Raw genomic sequence first — 21,338 nt, 5'->3', positions numbered from 1 at the left:
TTGGAATTAGTCCCAAACGGTGTGGCCATGCCGTTTGGGACTAAGTCCATACAGTGTGGCCATATCGTTTGGATTTGAACTTGGATAAAAAATGACTTGTTTGTTTTTTTTGCCCCTTGACCAGTGTGGCCACACCGTTTGGACTTAGTCCCAAACGACATGGCCACACCGTTTGGACGATCATAAAATTTGTTGTTGATGTTGATTGATGATCATAAAATTTGTTGTTGATGTTGATTGATGATCATATGAGTTGAGCTAAATTTGTTGTTGACAAAAGTTGGCATTATACTGGTGGTATAGTATCTGCATCAATGCATCATATCAACTTACGGAACAAAATTGCAAGTTTATTGTAACAACAAAATATTTATAATAAGCACATCAAAATGCTTTATGCAATCCCAAATATTATTGTTCTGTATTACAAAATTTAAACACATCAAAATGAATTAGCAACAAGTATAGCCTGCCTGCACCTAGCTTTGGCTTGTTCAAGCCTTTCACTACAAGTTTCAGCTCAGTTATCAATCTCTCTTCAACTTCTCCACCTTCTTTCAACACTTTTCTCTTCTCTCATTCTTTTCCGACAACAATTCTCCCGTTGTAGCTAATAACTCAATTCCAACGCACTTTCTTCGAATAGTGGTGTAGTCCAAAAGAAATGGTCAGTACCAAAAGAGATGTTCTTCTTAGACATCTTTGTCATAAACCTATTTGCAAATCAATGAAATTAATTAAGCAGTAAAATTTTCAATTCAAATAACACATGCTGGACAAATATATTATAAGTTCAAACCTTTTAATCCTCCTTAAAGTTTCACGGCTAACTTCAGACTCCTCCTTACAAGGTTCCATCATTCTCTTCAAAAACTCGTCGCTCCATTTCAATCTATCAACAATAACATAACCACACCATAATATCCCTCTAATAACCTTTGCCCCGACCCGCCAATCCCCCCTTGGCAACACTCCCACTATAATCTTCAACATTCGAGCCAATGAAATCGCAAATCGAGGGTTTGAGAAGTGTGGTTGCCGGTTTCTAGGTTTCTTGGGTATTTGGTTGGAGGGCAAAAATGCAAAAATAAAATATTTGCCGCTGTAAATTTGGACAATCAAACAAAGAACAAATGGTTGTAAATCAGGGCAAATGATATTTACCACAGTATCATCAAACAGTGGCAAGTGGCAAGTTATTTGCAATTGTCACAAAGCAAATTTGCCAATAGCAAATGGTGGCAAAATTTGTATTTGCCACAGCTCTTATCAAACACAGCCTAAATCTCAAAAGGTACAGTGCTAAAACAATGGGACCAAGAAAAATTGGGCCAAACCCAAAACATAAGGGCCCAAAAAGCACTTGTTTGGAGGGTTGGATATATTTCACTATACACAGTAGGTGGATTTGGTATCGTACAATCGTGTCAGGAATTGAGGATAAGAAAATCCGATAAAAGTTAGTTTAAATGTCAGAACAAATTATCTTTACACTTCCAACGTTCTCCACTTCACCATGGAAACAATTCCATACTCGACCGTTACTTCCCGCCATTTCTCCTCCTCCACTACTACTTCTTCACTTCCATCAACCCGAACACTCTTCACCTCAAAACCCACCACAAGTAGTTCAACTAAACTCTTCTCCTCTTGGGCTGGTTCCAGTCTTTCTGTTCACCATTCTTCAAGAAACCACTTCACTGTAAGTAGAGAACATAGAGTTGGCTTTTGGTTTTCAAATTATATCTTGTTTTTTTATGTAAGTTTTGGTTGAAATTGCAGAGAGAGATATGGAGTTGGGTACAAATGAAAAGAGTTACTGTGAGAAGAGAAATGCGTGGTGTTGTAAGGGCGGAAATGTTCGGGCAGTTGACTAGCGGTCTCGAATCTGCTTGGAACAAACTCAAAGGAGAAGGTGAGCTTTTTTTTTTAGTGAAGTAGATTGTGTGTGGATGATTAGATATATATATTTTGAGAAAAAAAGTAAGTATATAATGATATGGAATTGTATGTGAAAAAGAAAAGAAGAAGAATTGTTTAGAAATTTTTCGAATCATGTACAAGAAGAATAGAATAAAGATTGGGCTTGTTTGTTTTTTGTTATGGAAGTTGAGACTTGAGAATGATTCTGCTTACACTTTTTAAGGAAGAGGAAGTAGATTGAAAGGCACTTTTACTCAAATGTAAGAGAGCAATTGGTATTTTGTAGCTGAAGAATACTTGTGTTGAGAATAGGACATTGGTATTTATAAATTTAAGACCCACCTGTTCATTTGTAGCACTCGTCAAACCTAGGACAGAATTATAATGTTCTCATTTGTGGTAGCACTTATCCAATTCGTGGAAACATTGTTAGTTGACTTAGCTCTTATTATATGGGTCTTGCAGGATGAGAGTCCAATGAGTTGATGTCCAGTTGCTAAACAGCTTTTGGAATTTAGAATAAGCTATGTGTTGTTTTCTTAAACTAAATCATGGTTACTTAATATGTAAGGTTTGTTGGAAATACTACAGTACTGATTGTGTATGCTGTTGAGCAATATTATGAGTCAAAGTGTTCAATATCTGTAAACAAATACATGGTTTGAATGTCATATAGCTGCACTGAATCATTTAGGCATCAAAAGATTCTTCAAGAAATGTTATTAATTCAGTAATTTTCAGCACCTTTGTTATCAGTGACAACTGAAAACTGATTCAAGAGAGATGTACATTTGCCACCTTGCGATTGCATGCATCCCCCCTGGGTGATGCTAGTGAGTTTCGAACCAGCAACCTCCCACATATTTGGTTTTTTTCCATGGATGTAAAGAATAATAGCTCTAGTTAGAAGGAATTCATGGGATAAGGAGGTGAGAGAAAGTCTTCTGACACTTATTATCATAAGATAATGAATAGAAATCATTCATCTAACTTCAAATGGTTGTGCTCAAAAAGTCACAAAAATTCAATCAAACGGTAAAACATTCAATAAAACATTAAAATTATATTATTGCTAAATGCTAATGAAGAAGAAAGTTTGAGAGAAGAGAGAAAAGAGAGTACAACTTAATTATTTTCAGCCTTCTCTCACACTTCGAGGGGTGAAATGTCCCACCTATCTAATCTCTCGCTTAAAAGTTAAAACTTCACAAAACAAACCCTCGGATGTTTGTGATAAAAGCAATATTGTAATAAACACTTGCAATTTCCTTTTCTAGAGTTATATTCTGGTTCTCTTCATATTGCAGTGTATGTTGGTAAGCTACTATTTATACAACCATTATATTTCAGAGGTTTTGACGAAGGAAAATATTGTTGAACCTATGAAAGAAATCAGGAGAGCTTTGTTAGAAGCAGATGTAAGTGCTTCTTTTGTTTCAATGTTTTGATTTCTTATCAGTACCATGATATCGAAGCATTTACTTCACACCCCATTTGCAGGTTAGCCTGCCTGTTGCAAGAAGATTTGTCCAGACTGTTAGTGAACAGGCCGTTGGTGTGGGTTTGATTCGAGGTGTAAAACCAGATCAGCAATTGGTTAAGGTATGCAAAATTATATTATGGAGTTTCTTTTATAATGTCATTCCCCTGGAGTTATTTGATAATCTACTATAACACTTAATAGGCACGTGGAATCAAAATTCCCAAACTTCATTAACCGATAATGTTGTGGAAGAGATGGCTTTACCGCAGAGTTCATGATTCATTTCTCAAATTATGGCATGCTGGACTTGCTGTCACCTTGTTATTGAACTTTAGGTTAATTACATCAAAATCAAGTAGTTCTTAACATCTCATCTGGAGTCTTTAGTTAAAATTTATTCAACAAAGAAAGAGGTTACTCTTGGCCATGCAATCTGGTATTAGACCTACGTAATTTTGGTTTTGTTCCTTTGGTAGATTGTGCGTGATGAACTTGTAAAATTGATGGGTGGAGAGGTATCTGAATTGGTCTTTGCAAAATCTGGACCAACAATTATATTATTGGCGGGTCTACAAGGTGTTGGAAAGACAACTGTTTGTGCAAAGTTAGCCTTTTATCTTAAGAAGCAGGTACTCTCTCTCTCTCTCTCTCTCTCTCCTCTTTCTATCTCTCTCTTCTTTCTAACTTGTAGCCACTAAGCACAGGGAAAGAGTTGCATGCTGGTTGCTGCAGACATCTATAGGCCTGCTGCAATAGACCAACTTGTTATTCTGGGAGAACAGGTACCTCAGTCTCCATCTAACGATTTTTTTTGTTTCTAATACACCAAGCTATCTTAACTGTTAAAGTTGAACTCCGTTGAGATTAAAATTGCAGCTCATTTCTAGGTGTGTCCCTCCTATATTCTATCCCCGAACCTCCTCTGGTCTCTACCAGTTTGATCTTTTAGAGTAAATGATGGTTTGACACGGTATCTGAGGTTTACTTATAAGAGGTCTCGGGTTCAAGTCTCTCCAGGTGCAGCTGCACAAAGTTTCCCCACTTGTGCTAATTCCAGCATGTTTCCATTGAGGAGTGTCGAGATTTGTTCCTCCCCATTTCTAGGGGTGTCTCACCTATGTTCCATCGCGCAACCTCCTTTTGGTGTGCATTAAAATTTGCCATCTCTACAAGTTTGAGCTTTTAGAGTAAATGACGATTCAACAAATCCGATATATAATGTTCTATTCATCTACATTAGATTAAAGATATTGAAAGATTACCAGAAGAAAAAGACATATTGACACAAAAGCTTTATGGTTGTAAACAACTGGGCGTGGTCAGGTTGAAGGGTCCCAGTTCTATGCATAATTCTTCATGGAACCTAAGATAGCTGAAAGGAAAGCTTTGTATGGAGATGTGAAATGAATAGAATATAAAACCTAAAATAGACATGAGAAAAGTATGATGACATACTTCAGATCAGTTTCTGCAGGTGCCTTTTCTGTGCCCAGAAGAAATCCTATCTTTCTACGGCCTCCAACAAACAGTTTTACAGACTGTGCCCTTTGAACATAGTTCAAGCCATCTAATAGTTGTGAGGTAATTTTCAGATTCGGATGATCATGAAAATGGTAGAAGGACTGGACATCTTCACCCGTTCCAACCGAAGAGTATGATAGAAATTTTCAGGAAAAAGAAAAGAAAAGAAAAGAAAAGTATGATAGATAGAAACAAGATAGTAAAAAGATAATGCAATTGGGAAACATTACTTAAAAGCAATGCCTGGAATACATAAGAACGCCGAAAAAATGGTACATGTCCAAATTTTGGTGGTTCTCTAGTTACATTCAGGTGGTACAGTGATCACATATTTATATTTCAAAAGTAACTCATATACTACAGGTACAACAGTTATAACTTGAGTCTTTCTAGCTCGGCTTGCTGACTGGTTAAGTTTCAACTCATTTATAAGGACTTTCAAGAAAAAGAAAATTTGATAGAATCACTTATCATTCTTATATACAGTTTTAAGCTTGTGACAGGTGAATGTGCCTGTATATACAGCAGGAACTGAGGTAAAGCCTGCAGATATAGCTAGACAAGGTCTTCAGGAGGCCAAAAAGAAGAATGCAGATGTGGTCATTGTGGATACTGCTGGAAGACTTCAGGTTCACAACAGATAATTCAGTTAGTTTTCAATAAATGTCTCCACATTTTTTGGAAGCCTATTATTTCTTGAATAGCTTATGTGAGAATTTTATGCTCAACCAGATAGACAAAGGAATGATGGATGAACTAAAGGAAGTTAAGCGAGCATTGAACCCCACAGAAGTTTTGCTTGTGGTAGATGCAATGACTGGCCAAGAAGCTGCAGGTATTTTATCTCCTACCTGTCCCAAGTAATTATATTCTGGTGTCATGGATTACAAGTGGGTCGCTCGTGGGGATGGTGTGTCTTTGCAGAACCCTTAACTATGTAGATAGTTTTAATGCTTGCCTATCAAAAGCTGTGCTGTCAAAGGCGACACCTATGGGGGCATAGGCACCGCCTAGGTGCTAGTTTTTTAGTGCACTGCCCCGCCTTTTCGAGGGACTGCCTCGCATACCTTGCTTTATAAAGTTTATGTTTTTCCCTTAAAAAGTTAAAACCCACGAAAAAAATGAGAAAAAAACACGAAATATAACTCTGTTCATAAGATTTACTGAACTTACTAGTTACTACACGATATGGTGTTTTATTCAAGTACATAAACATAAGATCCCTGAAAATACTGTAGGCACTGCCTAGGCATTTGGACAGCTGACCGCCTTGCCCGCATAACGCCTTTGACTGCATAGATCAAAGTACTCGATTCTATTTATTTTTTAATTTCACTCTTGTTCATTAGATTGCTTTGTGAGTATTTGCATATTCATTTGGAACAAAACTAGTTAATTGACTAGTACACCTATGTAGATATCTCTACTATTATAATGCAGCATGTCTCCTCTCCAGTTTTTGCTCTCTCAAATATGCATTGGTTTCATACGGCTCAAGTTATGCCTCAAATTAGCTACCAGTAACTTCGCCCCCTATGATTACTTATCTACCCCTATTTCAAACCAGCAACTTCTACGTTTAGGCTGGGGTATTTTTGGTGAGTTTTGTTCTATCTGTGACCCCATATACAACATGTACTCATAACTTATTGGGCCCATGCATTTAATGCGTCGCATCAACAATTAACATAGCGCCTGACTTCTGCAGGTCTTAACAAAAGAAAGAAAATGCTTTCATCAAAACATGTGCAGCGCAGCACGCTTGCCATAAACTTGTATAGTATAAGTATACATAGGTGCAATAAACTGTAGACTGCCATAGTTGTACCTGAGAACTATGATGGAAGTGCTCCTCGATAGAACAATTAACATACATTTACGTATCAAATGCATAATACATGTATGATCAATTTCTTCAAATGCAGAGTAAATCTCACTTCACAAATGTGAGCTCTCATATTTGTAGTAGATATCAGCTTTTGAACCAGTGGATAAGTTGTCTACTCTTAATATTTTAGTCCTCTATTTCAAACTCTTGGGACAGAAAGAACCATTGCTGATTTGTCAAATTTAATTGTTAACAATATCTTAGAGACTGGATTGAGGTTTTAGGTGCACATTTAAGTATTGCCCCTACTATATATATATATATATAGGGAGGGATAGAGCCACTCCCCGAGCCACTCCCAAAATGTACACCTATAAATACAGATTTCAAGGATTGATTTTTGTTAAAGTCTTTTTAAGTTGGATTGAGAAGTATGTGTAGTAAGCAGTAAATTGTATCAATATCTTATTCTCATTTAAGTATTTTAGAAATTCCTCGCAGGGTTGGTTACGGCATTTAATCTTGAGATTGGAATTACTGGAGCTATACTAACAAAGCTAGATGGAGATTCTAGAGGTGGAGCAGCTTTGAGTGTTAGAGAGGTGGTTCCCTAACCAATTTCCTCTTTTATTATCTCTTGTTACCACCTTTTTCATATAATTTTTAAGATATTCTCATGATTATGTTCATTTCATTGATCAATTATGAATGTAGGTCTCAGGAAAGCCAATCAAGCTAGTTGGACGTGGAGAGCGTATGGAAGATCTAGAACCTTTCTACCCAGATCGTATGGCTGGGCGCATCCTTGGAATGGGAGATGTCCTTTCTTTTGTAGAGAAGGCACAAGAAGTTGTGAGTATCCTTTAATGCCATCTTCTTTTCGTGAAAAGGGTTTTATTTTAATTTTCCTGATCTTAGATTTCTAAATAGATGCGCAAAGAAGATGCTGAGGAATTGCAAAAGAAGATAATGAGTACAAAATTTGACTTCAACGACTTCCTAAAACAGACCCGTACAGTTGCACAGATGGGTTCTATGACCCGTGTTCTTGGAATGATCCCAGGCATGGGAAAGGTACAAGTACCTGCATAATCGGTTCATCTTAATTTCTTTTATTGATCAATTTCTATTAATTTGCACACTCCTTTCTGGCTTCCTGATTTACTCATGAAATAATGGTATCTCAAACTAAGTACTTGGCATTGGGAGGCTCTCAGACTAAGTTTGAATGACCTTTTTTCATAGGCTGAAAAAAGGCATACAGTTAATTCTATGATGTTTGATACAGGTGACTCCTGCACAAATTAGGGAAGCAGAGAAGAGCTTGAAAATAATGGAAGGAATGATCGAAGCAATGACCCCAGGTCTTTTTCTTCTCATTGTTGTGTTAAGAATGTAGGAATAACCTAATTTATCAAGTTGATAACGGAAGATACATATTTTGAACTATATGACCTCCATTGGTTTTATTATGAAAATTTCCCTGAAGAAAAGGTTGATTCAAATCTTACTTGGTAACATAACGAAAATACCAAGAATGTTTTAAGACGTTAGGGGAATTCAACTTAGCTGTAAATTTTATCATTAGGTCAACCTTGTTATCCTTCATCTCAATTTAAGTTGGTTGAAAGTACGTAATTGAGTAAACTATTGAATTAGCTTTCTTTATCAAATTCCTCAAATTGCATGCTTAGCAGAAAAAAGAGAGATCATTGGATCAGCTACTCTCTTTCCAAAATTGAGGCAAAGCCATCATCAGTTCTGTGTCTGCCATTCCTCGAGATATAATTGCTAGTGTACTTTTGTCCATCTTGTGGTTGTCTTATGGTCACATACATATTGTCGACTTGTCGTCGTCCTCTAATGTATTTCCACAAGATTTTTTCTATTTTATGGAGTTATTCAAGTGGATGCTGCATTATGAATGGAGTGAGTGGAGTTGACTGGGTAGTGCACTTTGTCATGTGTATCTCATAAGTGGAGAGGACTGTGCATTATGTGGGCACCTCGGGATTATTGAGTCAGTCCCCCCACAAATATCAAGGGAGCTGGTTGTGGTGAAAGTTATATGATACTATGATGGACCAGATAGGGCTACATGTCTCTTTGTTTTTAGCTGTACCTGTTAAATGCCCTTAATTTTACTTTAAAAATGGCAAAAGATAAAAAGAAACTGTCTGGCTTTTTCAATACTTGTCTCTCCTGTTGCAGAGGAAAGGGAAAATCCTGAACTGCTTGCGGAATCACCTGTAAGGAGGAAAAGAGTTGCAAAAGATTCTGGTAAAACAGAACAACAGGTATGTCCAAATTGTGCCAACTTCCTCAACTATTAAGCAAGTTGATTTAGCTTCCTGATATCTTGACTTTATTGCAGATGCCATCTGTGCCAATTTTCTTCTTCTTTTATGTGCTTAAATTTATTGCCTTCATTTGTTATAGGTGAGCCAGCTAGTTGCTCAACTTTTCCAAATGCGGGTTCGTATGAAGAACTTAATGGGCGTTATGCAAGGCGGTTCTATTCCTGCTCTGAACAATCTCGAGGAGTCACTTAAAGCTGAACAAAAGGTGCCCTTCTTCCTTGTGTGTGTGTAGCACGTGCCCCTGTCTGTTCGCATGCTTTTATAATCATGTTAGGCGTCATAAGCTAACTACACGCATCTATTTGTTGACAATTTATTCTACGTGTCATAAGCTTAGGGGTTATGGGTTTGAAAGGATAGCATATTAGGACAAGAGAGATATCAACTATTTAGCATATTAGGACGTGTTATGGTTTTGAAAGGATAGCATATTAGGACGATTTAGGACCAGCTGCTTTGTATATAGTTAAACGGAGTACAACATTTACTGCTAAAAATGATCTGAACCTAATAATAAGCAACATTGAACCGCTAATCCTTCACTGAGGACAAAGTTAGCAATAATCAAGGCATTTCAAATAGATTGTGAAGAGATGATATACCCCCAGTATACAAAACTTTTAGTTAATTATTTTGTCCTTTTTGTAATGTATATATCTGTTTCAGGCACCTCCTGGCACTGCTAGGAGGAAGAGGAAATCAGAATCTAGGAGGCAGTTTGCAGATTCAGCTGCGGCTAGACCAAGCCCTCGTGGATTTGGGACCAAGACGTGAAAACCAAAGGCCATGACTCGATGCGGTAAAAATGCTTAGATATTGTAAGATGCTTTAGTTCCCCAGTTGGTCTCTTAATTCTATAACAGTTAAGAAACTGTTCACAAAATTTCCATGCTTGACATTACTTCTGGGTTTTTGGCCATGTTCAGTGGCTTGAATATGTTCATGCATTTTTGTCGAAGAGAATTATTTTTATAGTCGGAAACAGTAGTTTTGTTCTTGAAATTCTTACAGCTAAATATTAAAGTAACTGTCCAGCAAAAAAATATATGCATATTAAAGTAACTGCAACCATAGGGATTCAATTCTAGGGAACCAGGTCTTATGTGTAACAGTGGTATGGATGCGATATCAAGTTTAGAATCAATGTATCAGTTTTCTGGTTATTGGACTATGATTTTTTGTTTTTTACAATTGATAGCTGCATTTTTATGAGAGTGAGTTCTTTCATGACATTGCTTGTGCGTATTGTAGATAAAAATATGAAATGTTATTGTTAGTTTAGGGATTAAGTGTGGTTGTAGACTTGTAGTGAGGCATTGAGTAGTGACTGAAAGTCATGGCTTTAGATAAATCAAATAGCAAGCCAATAATAAGGCTGTCAATGGGCCTGACCATTCATAATTTAATGTTTTTTTAGTCGGTAGGCCAAATTGAAATTTAACAAATGCTGGGTCCAAAGGTGGCAGTCGACAGCCCGTTGCTAACATCACAACCCAAGTCCGCCAATTTTGCGCACGTATGAACCCCAGACCTCTAGTATCATTATTCAAAGGTTTTACCGATTTTGCTAGTCGGCTGCAGTCATTGTATTTGCTATGTATAATTTTCGTTTGAGGCGGAATTGCATCTTCAGTTCTTCACAGTTTTGAGCTTTCAGTGTTTCCTGTGAACATTTCCTTTGCGGATATCATAATGTGAATGTTCTAATGTCAATCCATCAATCTGGGATTTATCATTTGGAAGCCCAACTAATTGGTTAGATTCAGTACAAATATCATGCCATTGAGCATTAGTATCTCCAATGCAGTGCGGATAGTTCTGATGGGTAACCAGTTGCGCTAGAACGGCATACCCAAGAAGACTTCTTCAACCAATGTTGAATCAGAGAACAAGCAAAAAGGACTAGAATGGTAAAAGGTCGTGTTTACCCTTGACGCAAAATAAGAAACGACTTTTTTAGTATTCACAGTCAATGTGCATTATCTAATAGGGTATCAGGATGTGCACATTCAGTGTGCATGCATATTGCAGTACTGTTTTGCATACCTAATAATAACTAATAAGTATACACAATTGGTGTGCATATACACATTCAATGGGCATCATCCAATGGGGGTATGCACAAGGTAGGGCTACCAATGGATTTCAATAACCTGATAACCGATCTGAACCAAACTGATAAAAAATAGTTTAGATTTTAATAATTTGGTTTGTCTTCTACCGAACCAATAAGATATTGATTTGGTTTCGAGTTTGTCCTCCACCGAACCAATATGAATCTGAACTGATAAAATTGTATTTTAGTAATATTTATGATTTAAGATTTAATTGATTTTATAGTTTTCGGTCAGGTCAATTCAGGTTCAGTTTGCAATATATCTTATCGGTTCAATTCGGTTTCAGGTACCTAATTATCTTATCAGTTTGGTTTCGAATTTTTCATAACCTAACCCAAACCGATCCATTGATAGCCCTATGCACGTATGCACAATGTTTAATGTGAATTATCTAATGGGGTATGCACATTCAATATACCTACCTATATTCATTGTGCACAATAATCAGTGGGCACAATGAGTATTACCTAGCCTACTGGGGTATGCATTTATGCGCAATGAGTGTGCATAATTAGGATATGCAGCACAATCAGTGTGGCATACTTAAAATAGGTATGCAAAAAAAAAAAAAAATATATATACACGGGCTCGCTACGTCGATATACAAAAATTGACATACGTAATCCTGCATATCTACATAATGAACTTAAAACTGATTTTCTGGGGATGTGATTTCTACAACATGGAGATCATCTCCACAAAAAATTAGCTCCTTTGAACATTTCAAACCCTACCAAAAATTGAGTTCAAATTAGAAATTTATCTGACGGTCTAGAATTTTAACATTTTTTTGACACTCTTTTAACAAGACTAGACATATCCAATTGAGGTGATTTTTTGTGGAGATACTATCTATAGTAGGTAAGTCATCTCTAGAAAAAATCAGCCCTTAGTTCAATATACAAATCTGTTTTTGAAATGCATATGTCAATTTAGTATGTCGATGTAGTGAGCCCGATATATATATAGTCATAGTCATAGTCATTCTCTAAAAAGTAGTTACTTAAGTTAACTTAAAATAAGTACGTAAGTAAAACTTCACCTAAAAAATGAATTTAAACCTAATTTTTTGTGGTTATGAAGCGTTCACCATAATGATCATCTCCACAAAATTTCAACTCATTTGAAAATTTCTAATATATATAAAAAAATTGTTATCATCTTTAAAAAGAAATCTAACTGTCCAAAAATATCGAGTTTTTGCAATTATTTTTTGCTAATGTTAAATGTTTCCAAATAAGCTGAAATTTCTTAGAGGTGATCTTAATATTGAGTATATCATATCCACAAAAATTTATAATTTGATTCATTTTATAGGTGAAATTTTACTTACGTACTTATTTTAAATTAACTTAAATAGCTATTTTTTAAAGAATAACTATATATAGTTATATAGTTATTCTTTAAAAAATAGCTATTTAAGTTAATTTAAAATAAGTACGTATATATATATTGAGCCATTGATGAATATGTACATTCATTGTGCACATATGGTTATGTTTATTCTTTCTCGTTAGTTTTGCACGTCAAGATTTGGTCTTAATCATGATTTCTTTATGAATGTTGAACTGGGACTTGAGGATATTGACAAAATTATTGTTAAGAGCATTCCCAATGCAAGCAACTTTTTTTCACCTCCACGTAGAACTATTTCCCCTCTTTGCTATCTTTGTAGTGAAAAACAAGAAAATATTATCTAATGCAGAGGTGACTTTAAACTTCGGACGGAATGTTTTATTCCGTCTAAAAAAAAACACGAAAAAACAGTCGGACAAAATGAAACATCCCGTCTGAACGAAAAAAAAGTCGAAGCTCACAACTCAGTGAAAATCTCAGTAGCAAGTGCTACCCTCGTTGTGACTTAGTTACAAGTCACCAACTTTGTCACCCTTGCATTGGGCAAAAAAAATTGGTATTCAAAGGTAAAAACTCTCAATTTCCCCTCATAGTGACTTATATTACCAATGCAGTCGACTATTATTTACCTTCACGTAGGCAATATTTTTCCTCTTTTCCACTGTTTTGGTGAAAAACAAGGTGAGGCTGCCCAATGCAAATATGAATATTAATCTCAGACGAGATATTAAATTCCGTCTGGACGTAAAAATCGAAAAAACGCTCTGGACGGAATGAAACATCCCGTCTAAAATTAAAAAAAAAAAACAAACAAAAGTCGAAAAATCATGCGAGACGGAATGAAAACAATCCGTCCGAAAAAAAAAACCCCGCTTTTAAAAAAAAAAAACACACGAGACGGAATCCAACATCTCGTCCAAAGTTCACAACTCAACCACTATATCAGTTGAATGTTTCACCTTCGTTTTGACTTGGAAAAATAGTCACCACTATATTCACCTTTATATTGGGCAAAAATTTTGAACAAAAAAGAGGTAAATGAAGTCACAAACCCACTATATACACCTGCATTGGGGGATTACTCTAATATTACTTGTTTTCTATACCGACAACATTTCTGGAATATTAACACGTAGCTTGAAAGTGCCACGTGAAGTAAACGTGTAAAACGAACCTTTGCACTCATCACAAGGTCCTTGCTCAAGCGTTTAAAGAGCTCAAAACCCAATAAACCCAAAAAAGTGCTACCTTTGGCAAAGAGATTGAAATTTTGTTGTGTAAATTGATGAAGATGGCAAGTCCGAAAGGAATGTTTGGAAGCCTTGATGGTTCACCAGACATGGCATTTCCAGAAGATAACATAAATGGAGAGCTAAATCCTGGTGCTACTAGCAATTTCCCAGTGGATCCTGTGTCATCCCACATCCACACTTCCAAGAAGCTCAAGGTATGATATTGCATAACTTGTGCAGAATATTGCACCGAAGACTCGAGTACAAGTTACTTCTAGTTTTGGTGCAATTAGCGGCAATCCAGTTACCTCTTCAAATTTAGTATGCTGTCATATATTAGAAGCTTTTCAAGTTAAAGGGGAACTTATATCACTAAGTTAGGTATAAGGCTTTCTTGCTAATAATGTTGCACGTCCTTGTATGTGATGAAAGGAACAAGTAGAAGCCGAGGATAGGAGAAAAAGGGAGATGGAAAAGAAGAAGAAATGGAAAGACAACGATGACTGTCACAAGAAGTTGAAATCCACAGTCCTGATATCTGGCGTGGTGGTGGCTGTGGTTGGGGCCCTTTGTGCTTTAACCAAGAAGCTGAGGGAGAGACCAAGTGGTTCTTAATAACCAGATACCCTACAACATTTTGGGGAGTTATTTTATTTTGTTTGGTTGTCTGTTTTGTAATTTTATCTTGACCGGAGGGATGACTATTTTGAATTTGAAATGGTAAACCGCATGCATAAAATGTTGTTATTAAGCTTGGTTTTCATTATTTCATGCGCTTGATAAGAAATCTGGCTATGATGAAGTGATAACCTTGAACCCTACCACCTGATGCGAGTATACCAACATCCAACTACCAAGTATACGGTTCAAAATCTAAGAGCATCTTTAGGTGAGATAATATTCTAACATCAAATACCAAAATTTGGTATTTTTTTTATCTTGAGGAGAGACATGTTGATGAAAACACAAAAAATACACCAAATCAAACATTTGCTAAAATTTGGTGTTTGTTTTGGTGTTGTATTAAATCTCTTTTGTGGTTTTTCCCAATACACTATGGGCTTGGGCTAGACAATGGACTTTTATTGTGCGGTTTTGTGAAAACCGCGTGAGAGATTTGAAAAGAAATAAAAGAAAAAAGTTAATGTGCGACATATTGCACAGTTTTTGGAAAACTGGGTGGACTATATAACGTGGTTTATTTGATGCACAGTTTTTGGAAAACTGGGTGGATTATATAACGCGGTTTATTTGATGTCAATTATTTGAAGTTGGTGGTGTTTTTTTGGTTTTTCTCCTAAAAATGCTCTAATACATAAATACTAGACCTTTTGGCAAGGTTTATATTGTCTCCAGCCCTGGCCTAGAACAGAACGAGATTGGGCATGCTCATTGGTAAAACGAAGTTTTATACTTTGACCTCCTAGCAGGTTAGAATACTGAACTACTGAAGGTACGAACCCACTGCGAAGTGGAATCTGAATGCAGATTTGTATGGTGGGGTAACTGTGCCCTGGTTCCAAACGTAAAGCACTTGAATGAAATTCTTACAGATTGTCAATTGACACTACTACTTGTATGAGTCTTGGAGATAGGGCAGGGAACGGTTCGGATTGGATATGGCTATATCCGAATCCGAACCCGATTAGTTTGACAATATCCGAATCCAAATAAAACCGAAATTTTATATCCGAATCCGATTTGAACCCGATCGGATAACACTATAAATGCAAAAAAAAACCCACAAAACATATCCGAACCCAAACCCAACCCCGAATCCAAACTCGACCCGAATAAATAACGAAAATTAATCCAAACCTGAACTATTTGGGGTCAGGTTAGGTCTGATTCGGGTCAAACCCAACCTGATTCCATGCCCTACTTGGAGAGTTCATAAATAATAGCATAGAATCTATAGACCCCAACTATCATACCTGAAAAACTGAAGAATTTCTGTTTAGAATAAGTGAATAACAGACTCGTGCTTAAGAGGGGAATTATCAATTTGTAAAACTCTATGAAGGCATAATATTTATGATAGCAAGAATGTACACTCAAAAGGACTGTGTTATCGAAGTGTGTTCTTCAACAATACGCGGTATAGATCCAATTAGACATTCTAGTCTTGGAAACGGCTCTATACGGCTATATTCCATGCTGCCTAAGACATGACGGGAAATAGAATAACTAGGTGCTAAGCAGTGATACCGTGTTCTCGTATTTTCCTTTATACTTACGTAGTATGCTTCAAGAGCTAAATTTTTATTTTGCTTTTTCTAACTTATCAAGTCGAAAAAGCAAAAAGGATATCAGCCTATAGATGCTATTTGTTCAGCACTGGTAATTTCTATTCCGAAAATTGCAAAAGATGAACAGAATGAACACGGAACAACTAACTGTCACAGGGTCTTTTGATGTGGAAGCCACCATATATCTAGCCTTTATGGAACAGATAAAATGCAAGTCAACAAAAGTTATAACAAGTTTACGCAGATTGAACTACATGATTGCTCTCTTCAAGTTGTAAGCAGAGAAAACCTCATATGTCACCACATTGTTGATCTATTCTTCAGTGACTGGCTCTGGTTTCTTGGCAGTTGCTTTGAGATACCAACCAAGAGCACCAAGAGCGGTTACGACACCCGCAAGAACTCCATAGTTTCGATACTTGTCAGTTGAAACACCTGATGTTGAGGAGGTAGAGCCACTCGGTTTGGCATCAGCGACTGAGCCACTAGTACTTGTTGTTGGTTGATCTTCTGGTTTAGGACCCTGAAACAAGTAAATCTCATGTGTGATATAGTGTAACTTATGAAGCAAGAAAAGTCATATCATCTTAAGTTGATATAAATGTTAAGAGTTGGGATCCATGGACATAAAATATATGGACAGGATTCACCACAACCACACAGCTTTAATCAAGCGCTACTACAGTTACTGCCCTTTTGATTTCTCTAAGTTCTACTTGAGCTCCATTACATGAGAACCACACACAGAAATATCCAGAGAGACAAGTCAATCTTTTCAAGCAAAGGGCAATGTTACAATCCCTTGGATTTTTGAACAGTAAAGGTTTTGGGTGGGCTATCAATGTCTAAAACTGCATGTTAACAGATAACATAAAAAGAGGGATGGATAAGTAACAACTACATCAGCTTAAGTAATCACCTGCTACATTAAGGGTGTACAATGAGAACTGAGCAGATCATCAAATAAAAAAAGTGTCCTCGGGATTATTTCTCTGCTAACTGAACTAGCAGCAAGCTCAGTAAACCATGTCTACAAGAAAACCCATCTATAGGCCCCTATAAATGGACCTTTGGACATAACTGTTTTCTTCCTCCTCGAATATACAGGTATATAGAAGTGCTTGGTAGGTTAGGAGTTTGCAAACTAATAGTCGTAACTAGGAGCGCGAAGCTAAATTAGCGACACAGAGCCCTCCCATATGTAAAGCCTAAAGGCTTAGATATTTCCCACTGAAACATTCCTGCTTGTCATGTGTCTAAGAATTAACAATGATAACCATAAAACAAAAATAAAAGATACATTTATTATTATTAAACTAACATTGATAAAGGACTCATCAAGGACATGTACAAGCACAGGTCACTCCATAAGATCTGAAGATTGGTCTTTCTAAAGCCCCAAACTACTATTAAGCATATGCGCGTGTTAAAGAAAAACTGCTAAAGGGGGTGATTATACCTTGCGAGCAAGCTTCTCCAACTTTTCCTGCTCGATTTTCTGCAGTATCACATTAATACAATTTTAGCACAGAATGATATATCCAGAAACAATGAAAACCAGAAAATGAAGACCATACCAAAGGACAGATACATTATGTGCTAGACAGATAAAATTAAATTCAAATACCATTAATTCATTCAGATTAAAAACACAACTCATTATAAAGTGATTTCATAGCATTTTTCCAAACAACAACACTGAGAGACTGCAGTGTGTAACCTGATGCGCACCTGTGCCCCCTCTAGAGCAATGTTATGTACAACCACAGTACTATAAGAACAAATTCAAGTAACACTGAGAAATATATACAATGCAAAGAAAGTTCAGGGATAGGAGACGGGCAATATTTAAGAAATCAAGAACCTAGAGTCTTTTCATGTGCAATGAGGTCCTTCTATTAGGGTTCCGTAGAAAACATGACATCTCTGTTGACGTGAGCTTAAAATGACCTTTAAAAGCAAGTCCAAGGCAATATGCTGTCTTGCACAGCCATGTGGATGCCAAATAAGCCATAAGGTTTCTAAAATGCGATTGAATAGGTGGTGATGCATTGTGAACCTCCTAAAATATTAAGATATGCACTCAGTTCTCGACAAGGTAGTCTCTAAAAATTAGTTCATGTTTTATAGATCTCAGAGGTCTCTAAAATTAGTTCATGTGTTATAGATCTACCAAAAGTAATGTAGTTTCCTCCAATGACCAAAACCATGATAATCATGTTCTTTTTAATTTCCTTTTTTTGATTGGTAAATAAAGTTTATTATTAACATAAAACTAATCAAAAGGAGTAGGATGAGATGTCCTACTAGAACAAGTATCTAAAGCTAGAAAGAGAAAAAAGCCAACAATCAAAAACAATTGTCAAGACAGGAGACTTTTTTGGGAAAAAATGGCACTAAGGAACACCACAGTTGCCGTTAGTTAGCATTTGAATAAAAGACGACCCATGTTCTGCCATTAGTTCGATTCAATAATAGGTCAATTTGTTTATGTATTTTGTCTTGGCTTACACAAAGCACAATGCTAGCATAGGTGCCATATGACTTGCTCTTAATGGAGTAACAAACACATGGTTTTATAAAGTAAATAAAATCAAATAAGCAAACAAACAAAGACTTTTGGGATAGTAAATACGTAGAATTTGTTCAAGTAATATATGAGGAAACCAGCAAGAGTAATATCGGGCAGTGCACCTTTTCGTTCAATTGAAAGAGTATGATCCTATTTGACTTACAACATGCACATCAAAACACCATCTTTCTCCACAATGGCACTGCAATCCTCATCTCATCATGACTATGCTACTTAATGTCCAAACAGTCCTTCATCTTTATGAATAATCAAGTATTTAAAGATACCTTCCATGTAAACCTAACAAACAAGTATAACCACCATTTGTGCATCCATCCAAATTCGTTCATGGTCATATGAGAAAACCAAAGCAAGTTGGTCATAACCAGAAACACGCCAAACTTATAACAGAATGGATGTATAGGTAAATCCTTCAATTTATATGGCTTTAAAGTTTAATATGCGGCATAATGGAACTTTCAACAATCCAAATAAGTAACAGTGCACCTAACAGTTATTTTGCTGGATTGCACAACTAACTTCTTGAAAGTTGGTCATCACTAGAATCACGCTAAACATCTACACAGAATGAGATGGAGATGCATATACTTGAATACATACCGCTTCATGACAAAGCACAATTATCATTTTAAGAATCCAAAATAGTATTAAGCACCTAAGAGTTATATCCTAGACATCGCTATTCTATTCTCCACACCCTAACAAATTTGATCATATAGCTTATCTAACAAGAAAAGAAAAGTTGAGCATTGGATCTCTCATATATTCTTTTTTTTTTAGGAAAATGTATTACTTCAAGCCCATGTGAAACAAGCCAATATTCTTTCCACAATTTCCTATACACATACCAACCCTGCCCAAACGTTGTACAATTTGAAAATCCATTCATCAAGTCCATCTATACAGTCTAGCTGGTTAGCTTAGATCTCTAATTTCTACCTATTCAACAGAGCTAATGGTTATTTACGCTGAAACACCTTTTGGCTCATTAAAAAACAGTACAAGTGCTCACAAGTACATACACACTTAGCATTCTTGAAAGACAAGTAGACTTCATTTACTACCAATTCAAACAACAGTAGCATCCAAACCCTAGTTTCTGATCAATCTCATCAACGGAATCAAACAACAATGGAAAACCTAAAAACCTAGTTTCACAATCCATGATGTCCAATGCCATTCAAACGTAAGCCTAACAAACAAGTATAACCACCATCTGTGCATCCATAAAAAATTTGCCCATGGTTATACGTCTAAAAGTAATCAAGTTCGTCATCACTAGAAGCACGCTAACCTTTTACAAAGAATGAGATGCAGACACAAATACTTGTATACGAAAGGTACCTTAATTCCCATTTTAACACTCCAAAACAGTGTTGGATTTGATTACTTGACGACGCTATTCTATTCTCCACACCCTTCACAAATTTGATTATTTTTAGTTATAAAAAGGTGATCATTAGACATCACACATATTCATTTTTTAGGAAGATAAATTCCTACAGCCCACGTGAAACAAGCCATACTACGTTCACAATTATCATATACTCATACCAAACTGCTCCAAAGCTTGTACGATTTGAAAAGATTTTCTTCAAGCTTTCACACAGTAACATAATGAGAACATTCAAGAAGACACATACACTTCAATGTATCAATACGTCCTAGCTGATTAGCTCAAATCTCCAACTTCAACAAAACATTCAGTAAAGCTAATATTTTTTTATGCTGAATTATGCTTCAACAGCATTTACTCTCTAACCCAACGCCTTTGAATCTTAAAAAAAACACTCCATAACACACTTAACATTCTTGCGACACAAGTAAACTTCATTTACTACCAATTCAAACAACAGCAACATCAAACCCTAATTTCTAACCAATCTTATAATTTCATTTATTAAAATCAAACAATGATGAAACGCTTCCTACTCCTTTCCAACCAAATGTCCCATATAACAGCAAATCAGTACTATGTTTTTATATGGCTTTATATGGCTTTATAATGGTGCATTGGTGCATAATGGAAATTCCAACAATCCAAATCAGTACTATGCAACTAACAGCTATATACAAAACTGGTCATCACTAGAAACACACTAAACTTTATAAAGAATGAAATGGATACGCAAATACTTCAGTAAGTACGCCATTACAACAAAGCATCATTCCCATGTTAACCATCCAAAAACAGTACTAAGCATCTAACCGATATATGCTTAGACGTGGCTTTTCTATTCTCCACTCCGTCACAAATTTGATCATTTTTAGCTTATACATTAGACATCTCATATATTTTTTTTTTTTCTAGCGAATATAAAATACAAATACAAATATTCGTATACAACTTGAGTGCATCAGCTCAGATCTCCACCTTCAACATAACATTCAATAGAGCTAATACTTATAACCCAACCCACGTAATCAAATTCCCATTCAAACATAAACCCACGAAAAATCATTCATCACCAACAAGTTTTACAATGCCCTATAAATAAATTAATTAATTAAAGCAAACCTTGATGTAAACATTCTCAGCAGCTTTTTCTTCTTCGCCGAGGACTTTTCCACCGCTACTCATCAGTCTTCGTGACACGTGTCTCGCTGCATTCCTTGTCGCCATCATCTCTCGCTCTCTTTTCTTTTCAGGCTTTCAGGGGTTTATATAGTGTGGCA

General features: G+C 36.2%; 2 protein-coding genes across 2 annotated transcripts; one reads left to right on the top strand and one right to left on the bottom strand.

Annotated features, from left to right (window-relative positions):
* Positions 1 to 1,418: 1,418 nt before the first annotated feature.
* CPSRP54 (chloroplast signal recognition particle 54 kDa subunit) lies at positions 1,419 to 10,117 on the top strand. Its single transcript, XM_086570558.1, has 15 exons — positions 1,419 to 1,702; positions 1,783 to 1,915; positions 3,274 to 3,341; positions 3,424 to 3,525; positions 3,883 to 4,035; positions 4,111 to 4,188; positions 5,431 to 5,556; positions 5,660 to 5,762; positions 7,257 to 7,357; positions 7,470 to 7,607; positions 7,686 to 7,829; positions 8,044 to 8,119; positions 8,967 to 9,052; positions 9,195 to 9,320; positions 9,782 to 10,117. The coding sequence occupies exons 1-15, from the start codon at positions 1,517 to 1,519 to the stop codon at positions 9,887 to 9,889; spliced, it is 1,728 nt and encodes a 575-aa protein (XP_086426684.1). The 5' UTR covers positions 1,419 to 1,516; the 3' UTR covers positions 9,890 to 10,117.
* Positions 10,118 to 16,129: 6,012 nt separating this feature from the next.
* Positions 16,130 to 21,335, bottom strand: LOC147489256 (copper ion binding protein). The gene is made up of 3 exons (XM_086572611.1): positions 21,181 to 21,335; positions 17,529 to 17,567; positions 16,130 to 16,592 (listed from the first exon to the last, which is right to left on the bottom strand). The coding sequence occupies exons 1-3, from the start codon at positions 21,286 to 21,288 to the stop codon at positions 16,383 to 16,385; spliced, it is 357 nt and encodes a 118-aa protein (XP_086428737.1). The 5' UTR covers positions 21,289 to 21,335; the 3' UTR covers positions 16,130 to 16,382.
* Positions 21,336 to 21,338: the final 3 nt, after the last annotated feature.

Source organism: Coptis chinensis, chromosome 7 (genome assembly GCF_015680905.1).
Source record: "Coptis chinensis isolate HL-2020 chromosome 7, ASM1568090v1, whole genome shotgun sequence".
NCBI lineage: Eukaryota > Viridiplantae > Streptophyta > Magnoliopsida > Ranunculales > Ranunculaceae > Coptis > Coptis chinensis.
The sequence above is the reverse complement of the archived record's forward strand: the minus strand, read 5'-3'. Positions and strand labels throughout refer to the sequence as shown.